This window comes from Theobroma cacao, chromosome 10 (genome assembly GCF_053813885.1).
Source record: "Theobroma cacao isolate CCN51 chromosome 10, ASM5381388v1, whole genome shotgun sequence".
Taxonomy (NCBI): Eukaryota; Viridiplantae; Streptophyta; class Magnoliopsida; order Malvales; family Malvaceae; genus Theobroma; species Theobroma cacao.
In genome coordinates this window covers 23,077,845-23,098,895 of record NC_142648.1, presented here as the reverse complement: position 1 = coordinate 23,098,895, position 21,051 = coordinate 23,077,845, and the positions used below count along the sequence as shown (strand labels likewise).

Sequence of the window (21,051 nt, the reverse complement as noted above, 5' to 3'; positions counted from 1 at the left end):
CACAATTATATATATATATATATATATATATATATATATATATATATATATATATATATATGGGCAGTATCTTAACCAAGAATCCTTAACCAATATCCACATTGCTCATCTTTATTCATATAATTACTCTAACAAACAACTTTAACATTTCTAATTAGCTCATTCATTTTTAGACCTTTTCAACATTCATTACTCCTCACAATGGATCTTTCAAGATCTCTACTAACACAACAATAGTCATTTTTTCAAAATCTTTCAACTACACTTAAGGTATTATTCATTTTTACCTTTGAGATTGCTTGATCCGCACAAGCATTCCCATATCCTTCCACGTTCCAATCACCAAACTACCAATATTGTGCACACATTATTTTCTTGATTCTTTTACCAATCATAGGCCTTAAAACATAATACCATGCTTACCTTTTCTCTTTCACTTTGAATCCATCATGCATCCAAGTGATATTCCACAATTGCTTTTAAAGAAAACCAGCAACGTTTATTAAACGTATATCAATATATAGCTGACAGAACTTTGAAAATAGACACCCCCCATTCACCTTACAATGGTGGAATATCACTTTGCCCCTTATCCGGTTACGTTTCAATTAAATTCTCTTGCTAGTCACCGCGTTTCATCCTTTACAATTTGATCCTTCAAACATTCTTTTAATTCCATTTTCCTTCCTTTACATTTATACACAAAAAATATCAAATTCATGCAGCACTGTGCATTATACTATTTAATGCTAACTTTTGTGTAAATAGAGAAATCTACAAAAACAAACCACCAAATCATCATCTTTATATGATTCTAGGGCATCGACTTTTGGTTAACTGCGTAACAATGGATGTACATAAATTACAAAAACCACCTTATACTTTTTTTAGGCAATATCATGAATTAAACATCAAAATGTTGACTTCTGTTACAAAAAAAAAAACAAACACCTTCAAACAACTACGGACATTTGCTTCAAATACTGTCAATAAAACCATGCATTATAAATCAAGAACATTTTATCATCCGATTTCTATTCAGTATCAAAAACAATGATGATTCCTTTCCCACATAACAATCACAAATCTAATGGTTTTTTGCGGTATGGTTTTTCTTATCTGCGCCAACTTTCATGTTTTATATTAGGCTCGTGTGCATAGCACGGGCCAATTCTAGTTTAATCCAAACGGACAGGAATTGGCGCGCAAGAACCCACCAAAAAGTTTCTCTAGGGTTTTACAAAAACCCACCCTAAACCCCAACACTTTTCTTCTTCACTTTCCATGGCATGAGTGAAACCCTTCTCTTCTTCTCCCACTCTCTCAAACTCAGCTCCCATGTCTCTCTCCTACACTCTCCGATTCTCTTTCCTCCGCCACAACCTTTACCTTGCCCCTTCTGGTGTCTCCGCTCTCCGCCCTAACCTCTCCCACCTTCGATTCCTCTCTGTTACCCCCACTCGCCCCCTCCTCAGCCCTGTCAAGGCAAGGCGCGCCGGTGGGCAGGAGGACGAGGATGGAGCGGGAAATGGAAGTTTGACGGCCATTGTTAAAGATGGCAGCGGCGGTGGTGGGGATGGTCGGGTGGTTCCCACCGAGCTCCACAAGGAGGCTACGGAGTCATATATGGCTTACGCGTTATCCGTGTTGCTTGGACGGGCTTTGCCCGATGTTAGGGACGGTTTGAAGCCGGTGCATAGGAGGATTCTGTAAGTAATTTATTTGGAGTGTTACATGTTCTATCTGTTTTTTTAAGACTTGCATTTTCAATTGATTTCTCATTTTTTTGTTGGAAAAGGTGCACAAGTTTTTTCTTTTTATTTAAGGAGTAATAAATAGATATTCCCTATTTATTTATTTAATTTGAACAGCTTAGTCAAGTTGCTAAAGAGGAAGCCCCTTTTCTTGATTCTTCGTGGGGAGCACTTCAAGGGTAAAATTTTTAATGCGCTAGGCTGATGTGGGAGTGCTCCTTAAGATTGTCAGTCACCGGGGAGGGGATAAGGGGCATGGGTTAAAAACTTATCAAATCTGAATCCTGTGTGTCTATTGGTCTGTGCTTTTATCAGTACTCTCGTGTGTTTATGTGAAGTATATTAACTAACATGCCTTTGGTTTCATTACCAACAGATTTGCAATGCATGAATTAGGTCTTTCATCTAGAAAACCGTTCAAGAAATGTGCTAGAGTTGTTGGAGAGGTAAAGCATTTGATAGTAGTTGTGTTTTTTAACTGAAATGCTTGGAACTTTCTTCATACATTTGAACCCAGCAGGTTGTTTTCTTATTATCCACATCGTTTAACTGCTTCTGTTTTTTATGCCTCTATTCCAGGTTCTAGGTAAGTTTCATCCACATGGTGACACAGCAGTATATGATTCCTTGGTGCGGATGGCACAGGTAAGTATAAATTTGCTTTCTATGTGCTTTGTTGATTTATTGCAAGATTCATTTTGAGTTTCTCTTTCTTCATGATTCATTTTAACAGTTTTTTATCTTTCATCTAGGATTTTTCGTTGCGATTCCCACTTATCCAAGGACATGGAAATTTTGGTTCAATCGATGCAGATCCACCTGCTGCCATGCGTTATACAGAGTGCAGACTTGAAGTATGTTTGAAATTTTCCTCCTCTTAAACATGATTTTTGGACTCTGAATCTTTGCTTGAATTGTCTTCTTTATTGGAGCTTTAAATTAGAGAAAGAAGCTGGAAGTTAAGACTCTGATGCTTGTGCATTCGCTGTTGTATATTCATTTTGTTGCCTTGTAGTAAGAAACAGATGGGAAGGTTAATAGAATTAAAAAAATGTAAAAATAATTTATGTTTCAAAATGTTAAGGAATGATGGAATTTGAAGTCATTGAGCTGCTAAAGACATTCGTTACGTTATTCTTTTTTTTTTTAATTTTTATTATTTATGTTTAAATTAATTTTCGTTTCCTTTTCCCTTTTGAGTCTAAACTGAGCCTCAAACAAAATAGTTGTACCACGTGAAAGCCTACCTTACTAAGAATAGATGATACCTGCATGAACACAAGTTGGGTCAATTTACAAATGGATAGGTTATATATAGAGAGATACATCAGATGGCTCCATAGTAACATCTAGGAAAATACTTTTAAAATGTCAAGAATGAAAATTCATAACTGATAAGATAAGATGCATTGAAGTTACTTGAACAATTGCAACACCTCTTACTTGTACAAGTCCTGATAAAGTAAGAGATTTAGATGCAGAATTTGTACACGGCATCCTGGGTTTAAGTACTTTCAAAACTTAAGACTACTTCTTGACTTTGAAAGCTTACTTCACATGACTGTATGCATTTCCCTAGTTCTTTTGTCTGTTGTGACATTAGGTGTCTTTTGTCTGCTCCAATGTGGGAAAAAAGAAACCACTTGAGGACAACCATGCCTTTTTTGTGTGGGGAGCAGTCATAAGCTAAGACTTGATTTGTACGAAAGATTTCCTGCTAATTTAATATAGAAAGGCTTCTATATAAATTTTGAAGCATCAGCTGTGGTTGATAATGAAAAACTGATATAAGCTTTTTCTTTCAACGTTTGCCCTTTAGAATTTTTTAATAAAATCTAGCATTTTGTTTTTATCGTTCATCATTAGCTCTTCTAAAATTTACCTTTTCCATTTTTCAACCCAAAGGCTTTTGTCCATTTTAGTTAGAAGTTATGATTTATTTGCCCTTTGTGAACAAGGTCAAAAGATGGCCATTTTTATCCGAGTTGGAATAATGATTCTTCACATTTAGGAATTCAATGAAGTGGCTGGGGAGGGCTGTTTTTTTGTCCTTTTAGATCTTTTGGTTTTCATCTTATGGTTTTATTTTCTGATGCTTATGGGGATTATAAATTGACCATCTTCAAACCTAACCCCTTTTTGATGGACTTTTGATTTCTTATTGCACTCTTTTCTTCTATGAGTTGCTCTTTTTCCATTTAGAACTTTGTGGTCTAGGAATATTATTTAGTTTTGATCAAAGGGAATGTTTCTAGTTACTGTATACCTTAATGCTAAAAAATAGTTTGTACAGGAAGATAGCAGTTAGGATGTGCACTACATTAGGCATGGAGAAGTAAGCAAGGTAGAAGGTCCTAAAGAGGAAGATAAGCATTGGTTTTAGTGTTAATAGATGAAGCCTCAAGTTATCTAGAAACAGTTTGACCTAGGAGCATTACATGGAAAACACATTATTTAAACTCTAAATTTTATTATGTTGAAGAAAAATCTGATTGGCCTGTTTCGTAGAATCCCTTGATTTTAGTGTAAGTATTTTCAATTCTTTAGTTACAATCAATTGGCAAAAATCAACTGATGCTTTTATTATGTTGGATTCTTGAAGTGAGGATAGTCAACTTTTCTTAAGTTCCTATTCATGAATATAGCAAGTGCTTTCACATGCCACTTGATATTTGCAGTTCCAATCATTTACACTAAACATTTCTCTCAATGATATTGTTGTAGAAAAACAAGCCAAAGATTGACACCTTAGTATACCCTTACTTAGGGAGTTTGAGAATTATGGTTTTTGGTTATCCTTTTAGCATACAGTCTAGGGCTTGGCATTATTGGCATTGTCTCATCTGTGCATGCTAGTTCGAAGTTTTAAACATTAATAAGAAAATGGTTTTGGTGATATATCGGTCTACTTATGTGCTCTTTATGTAGGGATGGCAATGGGTTTTTTATACTTGGATACCCTACATGACCTGACTCGATTAAATAAGGTTTAAGGTATCTTATTATTGGGTTAGGGTAGGGTTAGGTAGTAAAACTACTACCTTTCATGGGTTCGGATAGTAAAACTACTACCTGTAAGGGTTTGGGTAGTAGTCTTTGGAAACCCATTACTTGAACCCAATTATAAATAATGGTTTTTAATATTAAATATTAGTTTTATATATATTAATTCTTTATAATTTAATGTAATGCTTACTAAAATTTATTAATTGTTCTAAATATGATTTTAAATTTTAATTTATTTTTTTGTGATTCAACTTTAATTTGTTAATTTAATTTTGATTAACAGTATACATAAAAATTGATTTTAAATTTATTTTAATTTGGTATTTAATGGGTTTTGGTATTAAATGAGTTCGAGTATTTAATGGGTAGTGTCTAGAATATTTGGGTACAGGTTCAGGTAATAATTTCAAAATTTGATTGGGTATTTATAGAGTTAATAATAGTCGGGGTAGGGTGCCTACCCATTGACATCCCTAGCTTTTGTACCTATGTGCACATTTATCCATCACCAACATGTCCGTATAGTGGATGGATTTGCTACTTGGAATGTGTGCATTGATACATGTGAACCTTTTCTGCATGTATTAACAAGTCAAAACTTTTATGCTTTAAGGATGTAGTTTGGAAGTGAAAGCCTTATGTGCATTGATACATACATTATCGGACATGTTAGTTAAATTTTTATATGTAATTTCTCTGCTTTTTCTTTCCACTGCTTATTTGCCTTCTTGTATAGAGAAATATGAGTGACTCATCCCTTTCTACTGCAATTTTCTTAAGCCAAACAAATTAAATTGTTTCAAAAGTTTTGAAATGAGTCCAAGTTTATAGACTACCCATCAAAATGTAGTCTTTTTATGGTACATACAAAATGCGGAAAATGGGGGTGGGGGGGTGGGGGATTGGACAGAATTGAACCTTGGACCTTGAACAACTACATGGGAAGCTTAAATTGTCAAAAATTTATTGCAAGTCTACTTTAAGATGAATCATCTCATCCCACATCTTTAACGGTGCTTCCAATGTGCTGGTAGGTATCCAGGAGGGTGGTGTTAATATTAAATATTGTCAAGTGTGGTCATCTCTCTCTTTCTCTCTATATGTGTGTGTGTGTGTGTGTATGTGTCACATTGGCATAATAATTGAACCATTTTTGTAATTCTTTGCACAGTTAATTTTTTATCAAATCAACCGGCAGATTCAACCTATTCATGTTTGTCATGAATGTCAAATTTCAAGTTGATGCAGTATCTATATCACATCAATAGAAAAGATGTATTTTATGCCAAATATTTGATGGTTGAAAGTTTAAAGATGCCAACGAAATAGTCAGAAATGTTTAATCAACTTGAAATATTTATGCATTTTATATTAATAGAGTATCAATTCTAATAGTTGGATGAACAAAATATAAACTGTATAAAAAGTTAAAAGATATAGAATTGCATAAGTTCTGCTCTCTCATTGTTCTTGATTTATTTCTTTCTTGGCCTTTGGTTGGGGGGGGGGGGGGGGGGGGGGAGGTGATTTCTTTTTTTTTTTCTTTTAGATATTGATGTATATATCATGTTCCTTACAACCTTTATTTTGATGTTTTTATCTTCTTATCGGTAATATTTGTGACTATGAATGGGTAGTTATCCCTTAGTTTCTTCTTAATTTATTGGTTAGAGCGTTAAAGTTCAATTGCACTGATTGTTCCATATTCTTTATTTTATCATTGTTGCACTCTGTTGTCATTTGCTTCAATTTCGTTCCTGCAGGCACTCACAGAAGCAATTTTGTTGGCAGATCTGGAGCAAGATACGGCAAGTTCTGGTCTTTAATTCTTACCATATTGTCAATTCACAGCTATGATGCTTTAAATTTGTTGTTTGTCTTTTGAACAGTTTCAATCATTAAATTTATTGCAGGTTGATTTTGTTCCAAACTTTGACAATTCACATAAAGAACCATCACTTCTGCCTGCTCGATTACCAACATTGTTGTTGAATGGCACCTCTGGGATTGCGGTGAGTTCATCTGATTTTTTTTTCCATTAGAGATTGATCTTTACACCCACACACCAAGACACAGACACAGAAACACACACATACACATACACATATACGTTCCTATGTATATACATCAGTATATATGCCTATATGTTTTCAACTGCAGCTAATGTTTATAATTATTGTGGAATATCAATATAAGATAGTTATCAATTTCAGGTTGGTATGGCAACTAACATTCCTCCTCATAATCTTGGAGAGTTGGTTGATGTGCTTTGTGCATTAATTCAAAACCCAGAGGCCTCAGTAAGTGCTAAATTCTCACTGAAATGGTAGAAATTCTGAAATTGCTTTTGTTTAATATGTTGGCAGTTTCACTTTTTGACCATACTTGTAGTTATCTCATTTAAATGAAATTTGAGGTGGATTAGTTTCATTTATTTAGAGCTTGTTCATGGGAATATCCTATTATAATGTCTTTGCTTAGCATCTTGGGAGGCCTGAAGGAAGCTCAAATATCTTTTTTGAGTTGGCATTGTTGGTCAGTTGGAGGGGGTAGCTTTTAGTTGATGAGCTATAATTTTTAAGAGATTTTATCTCTTGGTGTGAAGGAGAATGGTTAAAAATGGTTCTGTACTATACCAGAAAAGGAAAAAGTTTTTGTTTGTTGATTATAGGTGTTGCTAAAGCTCACAATGCTATATTTAATTCCAGTTTTATTCTTGCAATAAGTTTAAAAAATGAACAAATTTGTGGGTCTGGCCCACTTATGACATTAAGCAATAAGATTTAGTGTGGTCAACTTATTCGTTGGATCTTACATTAGTGATGCAAAGCTCTTTTGTAGTTGTTATTGAAATTTGTGGCCAATATTTATATTATATGCATTTTTTAGCTATGGATGGGGTATGGCAGCTATTGGAAAAAAATTCATTAGTAAGTAGGTAATGGTTCTATACCAACAGATTCAAATATTTACCAAAAAGATGGACAAAAGATTCTTTTTCATTCTGCATGGATGCTAACAGCTGTATGGTCTTCGCATCAAAGAAGTTGGCAACTTTATCATGGGCTTATTGGGCATCGAGGATTCAAACTGGATAAACTGTTTTGCAGTTTGTCTAAACCACCTGTAATCTGGACAAGCTGATGGAATTATAGTGTCTGATATCTTAAGTTAGTTGGAAATGGAGTTTCTCTTTTTAACTGTATTAGTAGGATTGAACTTTAATTGTCTGCTAAGCTTATGCTGTTAGACCATATTTCCACAATTTGAAATTACTGTGCTGATGGATGGTTAAGTTATGTGTACTTGTGATTGCTATATATTCATTTAGATATACCCCTTTGGGCATAAATGAGCTTTCTTTTATATGCATATTCAATAATCCACATTAATATACTCATAACTGATATTATCATTATTGTTGTTGGAGGTTCTGCTGCTTGTTTTCTTTTGATATTTAGTTCTCATATTTATTTTTGCTGTCTCAGTTGCAAGAATTGTTGGAATATATGCCTGGACCTGACTTTCCAACTGGAGGGCTAATAATGGGAAATCTTGGGTGAGTTACTTTTTAGCCCTCTGATGGCAAGAAAACAAAGTTATAGCCCCATTATTTTCATCAATAAGTGTCAGGATATGAAGCTTTGATCTTTACAAAGTAACTCAGGGTGCTTTTTTGTCTCTTTTTGGGGTTATATTTGGCGTAGATGGTCTTCTGGCTGGGAGGTTTACTACAATTCCTCATGATGCATGGCTATTTCTATTTTTTTTTGTTCATAGTACATTAATGGCATATATGCCTAAATTTCTGGCAGTGTGGGGTTAGGCACTGGGTTGTTCACCTCTGTTATAGATGGATCTATTATAATACTGGTGTGAAAAAGTTCTTGACTACTATTGATGTAACTAAATGAAGGTGTCATTTGTCGTAAGGGGGCATACAGATAAAAGCTTAAGCGTTTTTAAAAATCACCTCATTGTTGAATCTAAGCCTGCCAAATAAAATCCCTTTGGAGTAATCAAATAATGCTAATTAATTTGAAGACCCAATTAATATTAGAGATTGATGGGCTGAACAATCTGAATGAACTGCTTGAAACATGACTTGGCCCTACACAAACAAATTAAAAAAGTTAACAACTTGAACTCAATAGACCCAAACTTGAATCCAAGCTAAACTGCGGTTCCTAGGAGAGTCAGTGGCAAAAGCGGACCCTGATCTGACCCAACATTAATTTATTCCAAAAAGCAAGGACTTTAACTTGATTGACCTGAAATGACCGAATCTGACCTGGATGTACCTATTTCTATGTATAATTTATTCAAGAGTTAAACTATGGTCATAGTGGTCAAGAGGCATTTCTAGCAAGGCCCATCTGAAGATCGCCATATTAATTGTCAGTTGACAATATTTGTTTGAACTTTGAACAAATGTTATGAAAAGCTTTGAATTGTAATCGTTGCTGGATTGACTTGCTCAAATGTTGGGAAATTATTGGATACTACTATTTTTTCAAAATAATCTGAGAACTTATTAGTACATGACATGCATAATATTGCAGGTGAGCTGTGTGCCTTTCACATGAGTTTAGTTAAATATATAATGTTTTAGCTTTATTTGGAAAATCAAGTGCTTTTTTAATAGTATAAATATTTAATAAGATTAAGAGTCACATACACTAGCTTAAAGCTCTTTTCGAATCCCTCTCTTTGCTGCTTGTTTTACCATTTTATGTAGCTTTGTTCTGATTCTGGTTGAAAATATGAAACTACATGTACTTAAGTTTTCTGATATTGATTACTTTGTTAAGGATCTTAGAAGCATATCGAACTGGACGAGGGCGTATCGTAGTCAGAGGAAAGGCTGACATTGAATTGCTTGATTCTAAAACTAAGAGAAGTGCAGTTATTATAAAAGAGGTGATCATCTTGATTGCATCAGTTGTAGATAGTAATTTTCCTCACATTGTACATGAGTGGTTTGATAGCACTCCTTGTTTACGTTTGGGAATGAAACAGATTCCTTATCAGACTAACAAATCCTCGCTTGTTGAGAAGATTGCTGAACTGGTCGAGAATAAGGTATTGCCATCTTATTTAAGAATGTTGCTTTTCTTGGAAGTGTGTGGCAAGTTGATCGCTTCTGTTTTTGCACCTGTATTCCCTTAAACTTTCATTTCTCTTGCAAAAACTGAGGAAAAATAAGGGGAGGAAGAGGAATGAAGGGAAAAGTATGCCTTCATTCTCTTTCAAATTGAATAACAAGAGGGAAATTGCATTTTAAAGAAAATAGTACATTCATTCTGGGCACTGTCTACAATCTGTTTTAGCTGCTCCTTAATAACCCAGCTTGAATTTGGAATACACTGCCTATTTTTTCAATCCTCTTCCTCTGTATCATGTGCACGAAGTGTAGAGCAGGCAGATGCTCTATGAATAAGGTGCTCAAGTAGGGACATGAGATTGTTTATTCTTACAAAATCTTAGCTTCAGAGGTTCTTCAAATTGTCCATGTTACACTTACTGAAACTACAAACAAGGTCATTATGTGTCTGTTCATAAGTGTTCCTGTCCTTTTTAAACAAATAAAAGCCAACTTAAAATAATGTCTATTGCACATTAATTATCATTTGCCTTGAATTTGTAAATAGTCTCATTGCCACAAGTTTCTATCCTGTAGGGAAAATTTGAAAATTTAAATTGCAATTATAGTCAACATAAAAACATATATTTATTTTGCAATTGCTGAGAAAGGAAATGAGGGCACTAAAACATGAATGGTGGGAACATAACAACTTAAGGGTTGGCTGCCTTGTTTCCATTATTTTAGGATTTTACTATGAGGTTTTGATGCTTATACTTGTGGTTTTCCTTTTCCTATTTTCAAGGGAACTGGTGTAATTTGTTCTCTAGTGAATTTTTTTTGGAACACTTCAAATTTATTCTCCAATAGCTCTTGATGTATTAATTTTGCCTCCATACTTTAAATTTATTCTCCAACAGCTCTTGACATGGAGGATTCATATGCAATTTGCCACTACACTATGGCTCAATGTTGAATTTTGCCTCTATACTTCAATTGCATTGGATTTGCCACCATACCTTTGTTGATTTTTGGATGAAAACTAACGGTGAAGGAATATTACATGGATGCAGTATAAATATGTTTGGAGAAGCTGAAATTATGAATTCTGCTTCATAATCATTAAGGGGCAGAGAGATCCAGTGTGAATTCCATGTCTTTGCTTCTCCAAATTTTTTTTAAACTGCATAAACAGAATAGTTCATGAAATTTTCCTTCACTGTTAAATTTTGTCCTAAAATTAACCAAAATAAAAGTAGTGACAATGTTCAACACAAATGAAGTACAGTAGCAAAATTTAACAGTGAGCCATAATATAGTGGCTAGTTCGATACTTATTCCTTGAGTTTTGATGGTGTGTGGTTCTGGATTTTAACTCAATGAAGCATTTCCTTTGTTGCTTTATCTTTGGTGTTTCTTGAATCAGGTGTTTTTGACCTGCACTAAGCAAAATTTTACTTTAAATTGAAATTGTAGAATTAAATCAAATTAGGATAAGCATTATCTTATTATGATCATTTTAATTTTTTAACAGAGTTTAGAAGGCATAAGTGATATTCGTGATGAGAGTGATCGCTCTGGAATGCGTGTGGTCATTGAGGTACAATATATTTGATGTTATGCGGTTAGTTTTGTTTCCAGTTGGTAAAGACGCCTTTCCCTTCGACCAAAAAATAAAAAAATAAACACCTTACTGACCTTTTTTTTCACTCCACAGCTTAAACGGGGATCTGACCCATCTATTGTTCTTAATAATCTTTATCGCCTCACTGCTCTTCAGTCTAGTTTTAGCTGCAATATGGTGGGGTGAGTAGTTTATCTATCACTTTTATGACTATGGATTGGACTCAAGATGTCATGTTTCTACTAGTTGGTTTTCATAAATTATCAGCTAAGTTGGTTTATTCAACTTTGCAAAGATCACTTCAATTATTGGCCTAATATATGAGTGTATATAATTCAGATTTCTTTTATGATACATGCTTTTTCTTGCTATACTTGCCAAAATTTGTGGTGGGTGCTCTACCTAGAACTAATTGGTAAGAAATTGAGATGTCTCTTATATATAAGGTCCCAAGATATACCAAAATTGATGAGTTTGAAATTGATTTTATCACCACTTTACACGCTCCCTCACGAATAGAGACAATGGACTTAACATATGCTATGGAAACTTCATGGGTAGGGATAATAGGCCTATCATGTGGTGTGAACTTTATGCATGGGAATAACTAACCTATCGCATGGGACCAACAAAATGGGTTGTTCTTGCTTTTGTGGTGGTCATCTTAGCTATAATGAGTTGGTTACAGGTGGATAGATTTCTCTTGTACGTAAGGTTTCATAAGAACCCAAATTCACATAAGGTGGATTTTAGTAAACAATGATATATCTACTGTTGTGCTTCTTTTGTAATGTGAAAGTAATAAGTGCACACTGCTGTGCCTTATCTACATGACAATCATGGCTCTAAAATTAATCCTACTATAAGTTATTAAAAAAAAAAGCTTAATTTGAGAGATATTATGATTTCTGCTGTGCATGCCAATACTGAGTTTTACTTGCAAACCTTCTTCAATATAAAAGCATCTCAATTCTTGGCTGCAATGAGCCAATCTGGAGGGTCAAACTTCTCCCTGTTAAGGGGACAACTAATATGATGAATTGTTCAGAACAAAAATAACATCAGACTTTTGATACGGAAATTGTTTACATTTGTAACTGATGCTCTGTTTTAATTTATTTGTCACCATTTCTTTCGTAATGATGTGTTGAATACATCTTGCCAATCTTTATACACAGTATTCTTGATGGACAACCAAAGCAGATGGGTCTAAAAGAGTTGCTTCAGGTGAGTACTGTTTGATGCTTTTTGTTTTGGATTTATACCAGTTTTGCCTTATATTGCGACTGAATTGAAAATTATCTTACATGTTCAATACTTATGGTTTTATTGAGTCTTTTGTACATTAATATCCAAATTGTCGTATTGTCTGTATTTATACATTTTGACAAGTAGGCCTATTTTAGTGTCTGGTACTCTGGTTTCTCTCCTTGAAAGTGTAAAATGGAGTAATATATGTAACTAGAAAGTAGCTTTGGCAAGTCTACAGGGGCACTAATATTGGCTTAGGACATACATGTATTTTTATGAAAGGCTAGGACAAGTGTGTTGAGCCCATCAGTTTGGATTCATGTCTCGAGTTATATAATCATTATCATTACACTACAAATTTGCTTCAATTTTGTGCATGGGTTTGTGTGTTTGATTTGTAATTAATTTGGACATGCAAGTTGGACCCATCGCCTTTCATTATGTGCTGTCATTGTGCTGCATATTAATGTACCACATCATTAGTTTCCAGTGTACATATAACAGCTCTATATCTTGCTCTATCCCCTATGGCAAAATTTCTCCGTGTGTGGTTGTTTGTTGGTATGTATGTGTGTTTCTTATGCATATACAATACACTGATTGCACATCTCTATGCTTTGCCCTATGGCAAAATTATTAACAGATGTGCATCTTATGCTATTTTATCTTCAATGGTTACTCTTGTTTTTTTCCTTGCAGTTCTAGTATTCTTGAATCTTAGCAGCTTTTCCTTTGTCTCTTTCTGTTTTTATCTTCTGTCAGGCATTTTTAGACTTTAGATGCTCTGTTGTTGAGAGGCGTGCAAGGTACAAGCTTTCACAAGCACAGGATAGAAGGCATGTTGTTGAGGTATGTCCAAAAAATGGGTTACATTTAATATAAAGGAACATAAGGTGTTTGGGCATCCCATCTGCGAAAACCTTTATTTCTTTTTGCATTTGGTGTACACACACACACACATATTTTGGTGGTGATTTCATGTAATATAACAATTTTGCAGAGGTGGCAAATTTGCATGTTTCAATCTTTTCTTATTTTCAATTTGCACTCAGGGTATTGTGGTAGGGCTTGATAATTTGGATAGTGTGATTGATATAATCAGAGAGGCTTCAAGTAATGCAGCTGCATCAGCTGGCCTAAGGAATGGTAAGCCCCTTAGACTTTAACTTATATATGTCTTCTTCATGCTTCTCTGATTGCATGGCGTATTTTTTTTCTCGTATAACAAAAAACATTGAACCATTTGTAGTGATGGCAGCTTTCTATGATGGCATGTAGTTTGTTTAATTAAATCTTTTTTTTTTGACGCAGAATTCAATCTTTCTGACAAACAAGCAGAGGCCATATTGGATATAAACTTAAGAAGACTTAACCTTCTTGAGGTGTGTAGCTGCAATTCCTATCATAAATAGGAATCTATTTGCTCAATATTGCTTCTTAGGTTATTATATTTGCTAGTTATATCATCTAAAAGATGTCCTATACTCGTTATTCTGCAGCGCAAAAAGTTTGTTGGTGAAAGTAGATCACTAATGGAACAAATTTCAAAGCTAACGGAACTATTATCAAGCCGAAAAAATATATTGCAGGTAACATTTTGAAGTACAAGTTATTTTATTCTGATCGATTCTAGAAGTTTCTCATATTTAAGATGCTGGAAAAATCTAATCACAGTAGAGTTTGATCATTGATGGATGCTGAAACATTTGCTGGTGATGCTCTTTGCTTGGCTACTTATTGACAATGCGAATCTTATTACATTTAGTTTGTTTCATCTGCTGTGCTCAAAGCTTAAATTAATTGAATGAAGAAACTTGTGATTATAAGTATTGTGTTTGAAAAATAAATATCATCCCCTCCCTGACATACAAGAATAGAAGAAGAGCAGAAAAGAAATAGAAAATCTTAATGTATCTGCTATTTTGGAGTCCAATCTAAAATTGATCATATATATTTTGCAAACTCTTTTGTTAATAATTTGCTTTTAGATATGTTACTCCACCTGCCCCGTCCCTGCTTGGGTTCCTTTAACAGCAGCTTGTCTTCTTTTGATTAAATAATAAAAACAGTGACATCTAGAAGGCATTCAATAGAAAACGAAATTGATACACTAAAGAGTGATAACAAGGTTAACAAGTTACAAGATGGGGACAGATAATCAGTATCAAAAAAACAATTGTGGATCTCAAATTTTCAATGGACGATTATTACTCAAGGAGCAATCTGTAAATTTGCTCCTTATAAATTTGGTGGCTTGTTTAGGCTTGGAAAATAGATCGAGGATAAAAAAAACTTTTCTTTTTCAAGTTCTTGAATTGAGATTATAATGGAGGGAGAATCTGTGGTTCCAAAAAACTAAAAAAGAGGTATGCTGGATCTTAAAGGCTACATGAAGATTAAAGGAATGATGAGATTGGGTCAAGAAACAAAAGAAAAAGGGAAAGAAAATGGAGAAGAACATTATATGTAACGGAAGTAGAAAGAGGCAAATGTTTAAAAGAAAAAAGATTGAAAGATGATTACAAGCTTGGCTGTTTGCTACAAATAGGGGAAATAAGGGAGGAGGGAATGCTTGGAATTCCAGAGATGGTAAAGAGTTTCAGGTAAAAAGCCTACTCCTAAGTCTATATAATAATAAGTTTATCAAGTAATTAAATATAAAATAAAGGGTATTTTGGGAATATACTCAGGGCCGGGCAGGGTGGGAATCAGTCTAAACCCACCCCTGACCTGTCCCCACTTTTAATCCTAGAAAGCCTGCTCTGAGCTGCCCTGTTCTCGATTTTTGTTTAAAAAAGGATCGTGCTCCTATTGGGGTGGGGCAACTCGGAACCTCTTAGTTATTGGTTATTTTGCAATCCCTAGTTCTGACAGTGATCTAAACTTGTTTCAAGTATTTTGCAATTTTTCTGGTTTCTTGTCTTCTTCATTTTGCTTTTCAACCTGTTGTTTTAGTTAATAGAACAAGAAGCGATTGAGCTAAAGAGCAAATTTTCGAGTCCAAGACGTTCAATTTTGGAGGATTCAGATGGTGGTCAACTTGAAGACATAGATGTTATTCCAAATGAAGAAATGCTGCTGGTAAATGATGAAATTGACTTCTGAATGTGAACAAAATAGCCTTCTTTGTCAATTTTCTTTACATCGTATTTGAATATCACATTATATGGTTTTGCTCTGAATTATTTTTGTTCTTTCAGGCATTCAGTGAAAAAGGTTATGTTAAGCGGATGAAGCCTAACACCTTTAATCTTCAAAATCGTGGAACGATCGGTAAATCTGTTGGAAAACTTCGCTTCAATGACGCTATGTCTGACTTCATAGTTTGCCGTGCACATGACCATGTGCTTTATTTCAGGTACTTGCACCCACCTTTGCCTTATTATTTTTATTGTCATTAGTGTCATTTGTATTTGTTATGAAAATTGAATGATTTTTCCTTGGTGAATTAGCTTTGAGTTCTTTAACCAAAAACTGGGGAAAAGAATCTGGTTTTAACTGTCTTTTTATGCATGAAAGGCAACTAACCCCAATTACAATAGGTGGTTTCTATTTGACATTTATTCCTATTCCCCTTTGATAAATTCAGGACAAAACATAAATTGCTGAGCCTTGTTTATGCAAAAGAGGTTCATTACCAAGCATAATTCAAAGTAAAATTTGAGTGGCTTGATCTAGAAATGTCATACCATTCATGCATGCTCATGGTTCAGTTAAGTATGGTTTGCCCTGGTCATTCGATGATAATTTAGTCAGGACTACTTTGGTAGCTATTCAGTTGGCCTGTTGAAACCCTGTTTATGGAATTGGCTGCCTGATACATTGGGTGTGTGAAGGTTGTCATGTTCTTTGAACTTGCATGTTATGCTACGTACCATCAAGATCTGTAACTCTTAAATCCTAACAATAAATTTATATTATGATTCTGAAATGCCTTATGCAGTGATAAGGGAATAGTGTACACAGCTCGTGCATATAAAATTCCAGAAAGTAGCCGGACTGCTGCTGGGACACCTTTAGTCCAGGTATTTATTGTTTTGCTATCCTCTTTTTGTTGGTACTTATTTTCTGTGCTCGCTAAGGGCAGCTTGTGTTGTTTCATGCTCATGACAGATCATATCTTTATCTGAAGGCGAGAGAATAACATCGATTATTTCCGTGAGTGAGTTTGCTGAAGACCAGTTTCTAGCAATGCTTACAGTGAATGGCTACATCAAGAAAGTATCTCTGAATTACTTTTCAGCAATTCGGTCAACTGGAATTATAGCCATTCAATTGGTCTGTCTTTTGGTCTGCATTAGCATGGAACTTTGAGTCTAATCTTTCAAATACGATATCCCTTACCTTTCATATATTAATACGCCAGGTTCCTGGGGATGAGCTAAAGTGGGTTCGTTGTTGCATAAATGATGACCTTGTGGCCATGGCTTCACAAAATGGAATGGTCATTCTAAGTTCCTGTGGCATTGTGAGTAATAATTTGTTGCTTTATATCCTTCTAACATATTTGCAAGATTCACCCAAGGTCATATGTGTACTAGCTATGACATGAGCAAATATGAGAAGCTTATTTCATTGTCTTTTTTATTTTCTGGTTCTATTTGTCTCTTAAATTGTTCTTATTCATAGTTTTACAAAGCCCAAGGTAAACTTGAGTAAAAGAATGGAGTTAGCTAGAAAGATTAGGGTAAAACCTGGGATTTTGAGAAGGATTGAAATCTCATGCCTTTCGCGGTATATTGAGTTTCTTTGTCTTTGCTGCCCTCTGGACATAATCTCTACTTCTTATCACTTTCTTTTCGCATTTCTCTCTCCATTTCTCTTCTCCTCTTTTTTGTTTTCCTGCTACACATGCAGAGAGTCTTCTACTCAGGATAATTAACACACTTACAGTTGTGGAGTTTAGGATGGAATTTCTGAACAAGAATTTTGTGAATAATGTTAATGAACATTTTGCTTGTATATAATGAAAAGAAAGATGAACTTGCTTTTTTCATTGAGATATTATTTGTGTTTCAACATGAAGAAGGGTGTCAGGCAATATGCTGAAATCGTCAAATGGATACTAGGGTTATAGAAGCTTCTAATCCTAGCCATTCAAACTCAATAAAAGATCACATGCTAACCCTGTAACCACTTAATAAAAAAAAAATATATAATCACTATAATGAAACAGTAAAATTAAAAGAACACATCATGACAACTAAATTAAATAAATTATAGAGTGTTCCTGCATCACTATCTCAAGTTGTTATCGAGTTGGTTCCTAGTAGTCCTGAGTGGGGTTTGACTCACTTTTACCTCTAGCCCCAAATTGCAGCACAAATAATATCTCAAAGCACTATGCATCAAAGATTTTAAAATTTTGAATTTTATTATTAATTAGCATCTTTACAATTTCCTTCTGTAACAGTTATTCCTCTAGTATTTTCCTTGTACTGCAATGAATTTATAAATTGCCTTGTCTTCAGGTAACCTCTCTTTTTCCCTGCACTGAGATCTTTTAAAATAATGTTAGATGGTAGCAGGGACTAATTCATTTGGCATTCCTCCATTTTTGTTATGATTTACGATGTAGTATGTAGTTATTCTTATTTCTGTTGTTGTGTGCTCAGATCCGAGCACTAAGCAGAAATACCAGAGGAGCTATTGCCATGAGATTGAAAGAAGGAGATAAGATGGCAAGCATGGACATCATACCAGCACCAAGGCATAAAGATTTGGATAAGGCAGAAGAAGATTCCATGAACAAGTAAATTGTTTTAACTATGTAATATGTTTGTCCATGGTGGTTGCTATCTGTATTCTGATTGCTGAATTAGAATAAGTTTTAACCGAAGCCTACCAACATCATCAGATTAGTAGTTTGGGTTGGATTTAGGGGGCTCTGGTAATTCAATTCAAAGAAAATGTTTTGAGAATCTCTTCAACTTTATTTAAACTCTACAAAACTGTTGCACTGCTCCTAAATTTGTCTTGGCTTTCTCCTTTTGCTCCCCCTTTTGTGGTAATATGTTGATTGGGTAATAAATAAAGTGTGTTTAGGATGTAAACCAGACCTCCATTGCAATTGCAAACAGTTTCTGCTCTGTCGTTTGTAGAACTGTATGTCAACTACCTAATATAGTTCAAAAGATTTTCAGGGCCTTCTCTTTAAGTTGCATCACTCCAGAATTGTGGACCTAACAATTTGCTTTTAGCCATTGGTTTAAAGCTACTTTGTTGATAGATTGAATCTATTTCAATACTTGGATTTCCATTAGTTTCTATTGTAGATATATATGCCATCGCCTTTATCATGTTTCATGAGATAGGGGTGTGTCTGTTTTGAGTCTTACTTGTTCTTGGTGCATTCCTGTTGACTTCACTTCCTCTTCATTTTTAATGTTTCTATTATAATATCACGCATTGGCTTTAACTTATGTACTTGTTATGTTTATTTTCCTTCCCCCACATAGCAATAAGGGTGGCAGTGGCCCTTGGTTGTTGTTTGTTTCTGAGAATGGCTATGGCAAGCGGGTTCCCTTGAGTAGCTTCAAACGGTCACCTTTGAACAGAGTTGGTTTAATAGGTTACAAGGTACTGCATCACCTTGATTATTAAGGGAAGTTTTATTCTGCCAGATTTATTTCTTCTGAAAGATAACAAGCGTTTGCTCTCTTCAGTTTTCTTCAGAGGATCGCCTGGCAGCTGTGTTTGTGGTTGGTTTTTCATTGGCAGGTAAATCATGTAATTGGTGATTTAGATGTAATATTCCTGTAAAATCTAACAGAATTACTCTTAATTCTTGAATTATGTTCTAATTATTCCCCCCCCCCCCCCCCTCTCTCTCTCTCTCTCTCTCTCTCTCTCTCTCAGAAGATGGTGAAAGTGATGAGCAAGTGGTTCTAGTCAGCCAAAGTGGTACTGTCAATAGAATTAAAGTTCGGGATATCTCGATACAGTCTCGCTATGCAAGGTATATGTAGGAAAGTGTAATTGTGCAAGAGGTGATTAGTTTGTTAGTAATTATGGTTAGCCATGGCATGAAAATGCTGCATGTGCATCCCTCTCCGTCCCTGAAGTATAATTAAGTTACAATTTCACATAGACGACTGTGGAAAATTGGCAAAGTTTGTGTAGATCACATGCTTCAGAGAAGGATCATAGCATTACCCATGGTTGTAAAGATGGGACAGTCTCAAGGCTTGGGATGAACTAAAGTTTAAATCTTGCAAAAATTAAAAAGAAGAAAAGAAGAAAGAAGATAATTCATTAAAAGAAAATTGAATTTGCATCCATATTTGTATCATCCAATCTTATGATTCTCAAATATATCCATATGGACAGGGTAATTTTTTGGAATTGCCTAATTCCTCTTATTTAGTGTATAAGCCTTTATGGGTCTCCTTGGAATTTTAATTTCTGAAGTAGAAATTCATGGCAGTCTTAGATATTGTTATTCAGCATTGTCCTCTTTCTATTTTTCGCTTCGTTTTAGGGTTGATACTTTTCAATAATATATATATATGGATATTTGTTTTCCTTTATTCACATATTCTGTATTACAACATAATTTAAAAGTGGGGAAAATTATTTTTCTTATTGAAAGCTTTGGATCTTTGCTATTGTGTTGCTTCAACAATCTATCTTTTTTTGACTCAAGTACAATTTTGAGAGATTAGAAGATTCGAACTTTGCTCTTTGAATAGGATATATTTACTTACCATTGAGTTAAATGCTTTAACAATCTACTACGAGTCATGTTGAAACTTTGAAACTAATGTAGGGTGAAGTTTGTTGTGATTTCATTATATTGTCAAGGTGAATTTTGTTGTGATGTCAGTATATTGTCAACCTAGTTATTGTACTTCATTCGTTTTTCAGGGGTGTTATTCTGATGCGACTAGAGTATGCCGGAAAGATTCAATCAGCATCCCTAATCTCTGCCTCAGCACATGAGGCAGAGGAGTTGCTTCCAGATATGCTGTTAGAAGAGTCAGCAACTAATGTAGTTGCAACTGAGAACATTTCTGAGGCTTCGTAAAGAATATTGGGGGATGTTGTCAAATTTGTATCTTGTGCATTATGTACATGTAGCCTAATGAAATTCTCTTTTATTTATATCAGAAACCCTCTTTTTTTCTTCTTTTTCTCATTTTAAATTTGCTTTTATTTCTTCATTTGGGAGTTTCTTTCTTATTAAGATGTCTGTAAAGATGGGGAAAATGTGAGAAAAAGTGTTACTTCAAACTTTAGAATGCCTGAAGTGAAAGCAGAAGACAAGGCTTGAAGCAGGTGGAGATTTTTCCAGAAGCACCAAGAGAGGATGATGGCTCACATCAATGATTTAC

At 34.6% G+C, this 21,051-nt stretch overlaps 1 protein-coding gene across 2 annotated transcripts; it reads left to right on the top strand.

Moving 5' to 3' along the window:
* The first annotated feature begins 1,188 nt into the window (after positions 1-1,188).
* GYRA (DNA GYRASE A) lies at positions 1,189-20,844 on the top strand. 2 transcript variants are annotated; one of them, XM_018129599.2, is made up of 27 exons: positions 1,189-1,709; positions 2,131-2,200; positions 2,334-2,399; positions 2,507-2,608; positions 6,524-6,568; positions 6,674-6,772; positions 6,974-7,060; positions 8,249-8,319; positions 9,572-9,680; positions 9,780-9,842; positions 11,378-11,443; positions 11,561-11,649; positions 12,646-12,694; positions 13,481-13,567; positions 13,771-13,864; positions 14,030-14,100; positions 14,218-14,307; positions 15,674-15,799; positions 15,919-16,076; positions 16,662-16,743; positions 16,832-16,996; positions 17,085-17,186; positions 18,334-18,470; positions 19,177-19,297; positions 19,384-19,438; positions 19,580-19,676; positions 20,585-20,844. In XM_018129599.2, the coding sequence occupies exons 1-27, from the start codon at positions 1,339-1,341 to the stop codon at positions 20,742-20,744; spliced, it is 2,832 nt and encodes a 943-aa protein (XP_017985088.2). In that variant the 5' UTR covers positions 1,189-1,338; the 3' UTR covers positions 20,745-20,844. The 2 variants fall into 2 exon arrangements, with proteins under 2 accessions (XP_017985088.2, XP_017985087.2); XM_018129598.2 differs by having other exon boundaries at positions 19,577-19,676.
* The last annotated feature ends 207 nt before the right edge of the window (positions 20,845-21,051 follow it).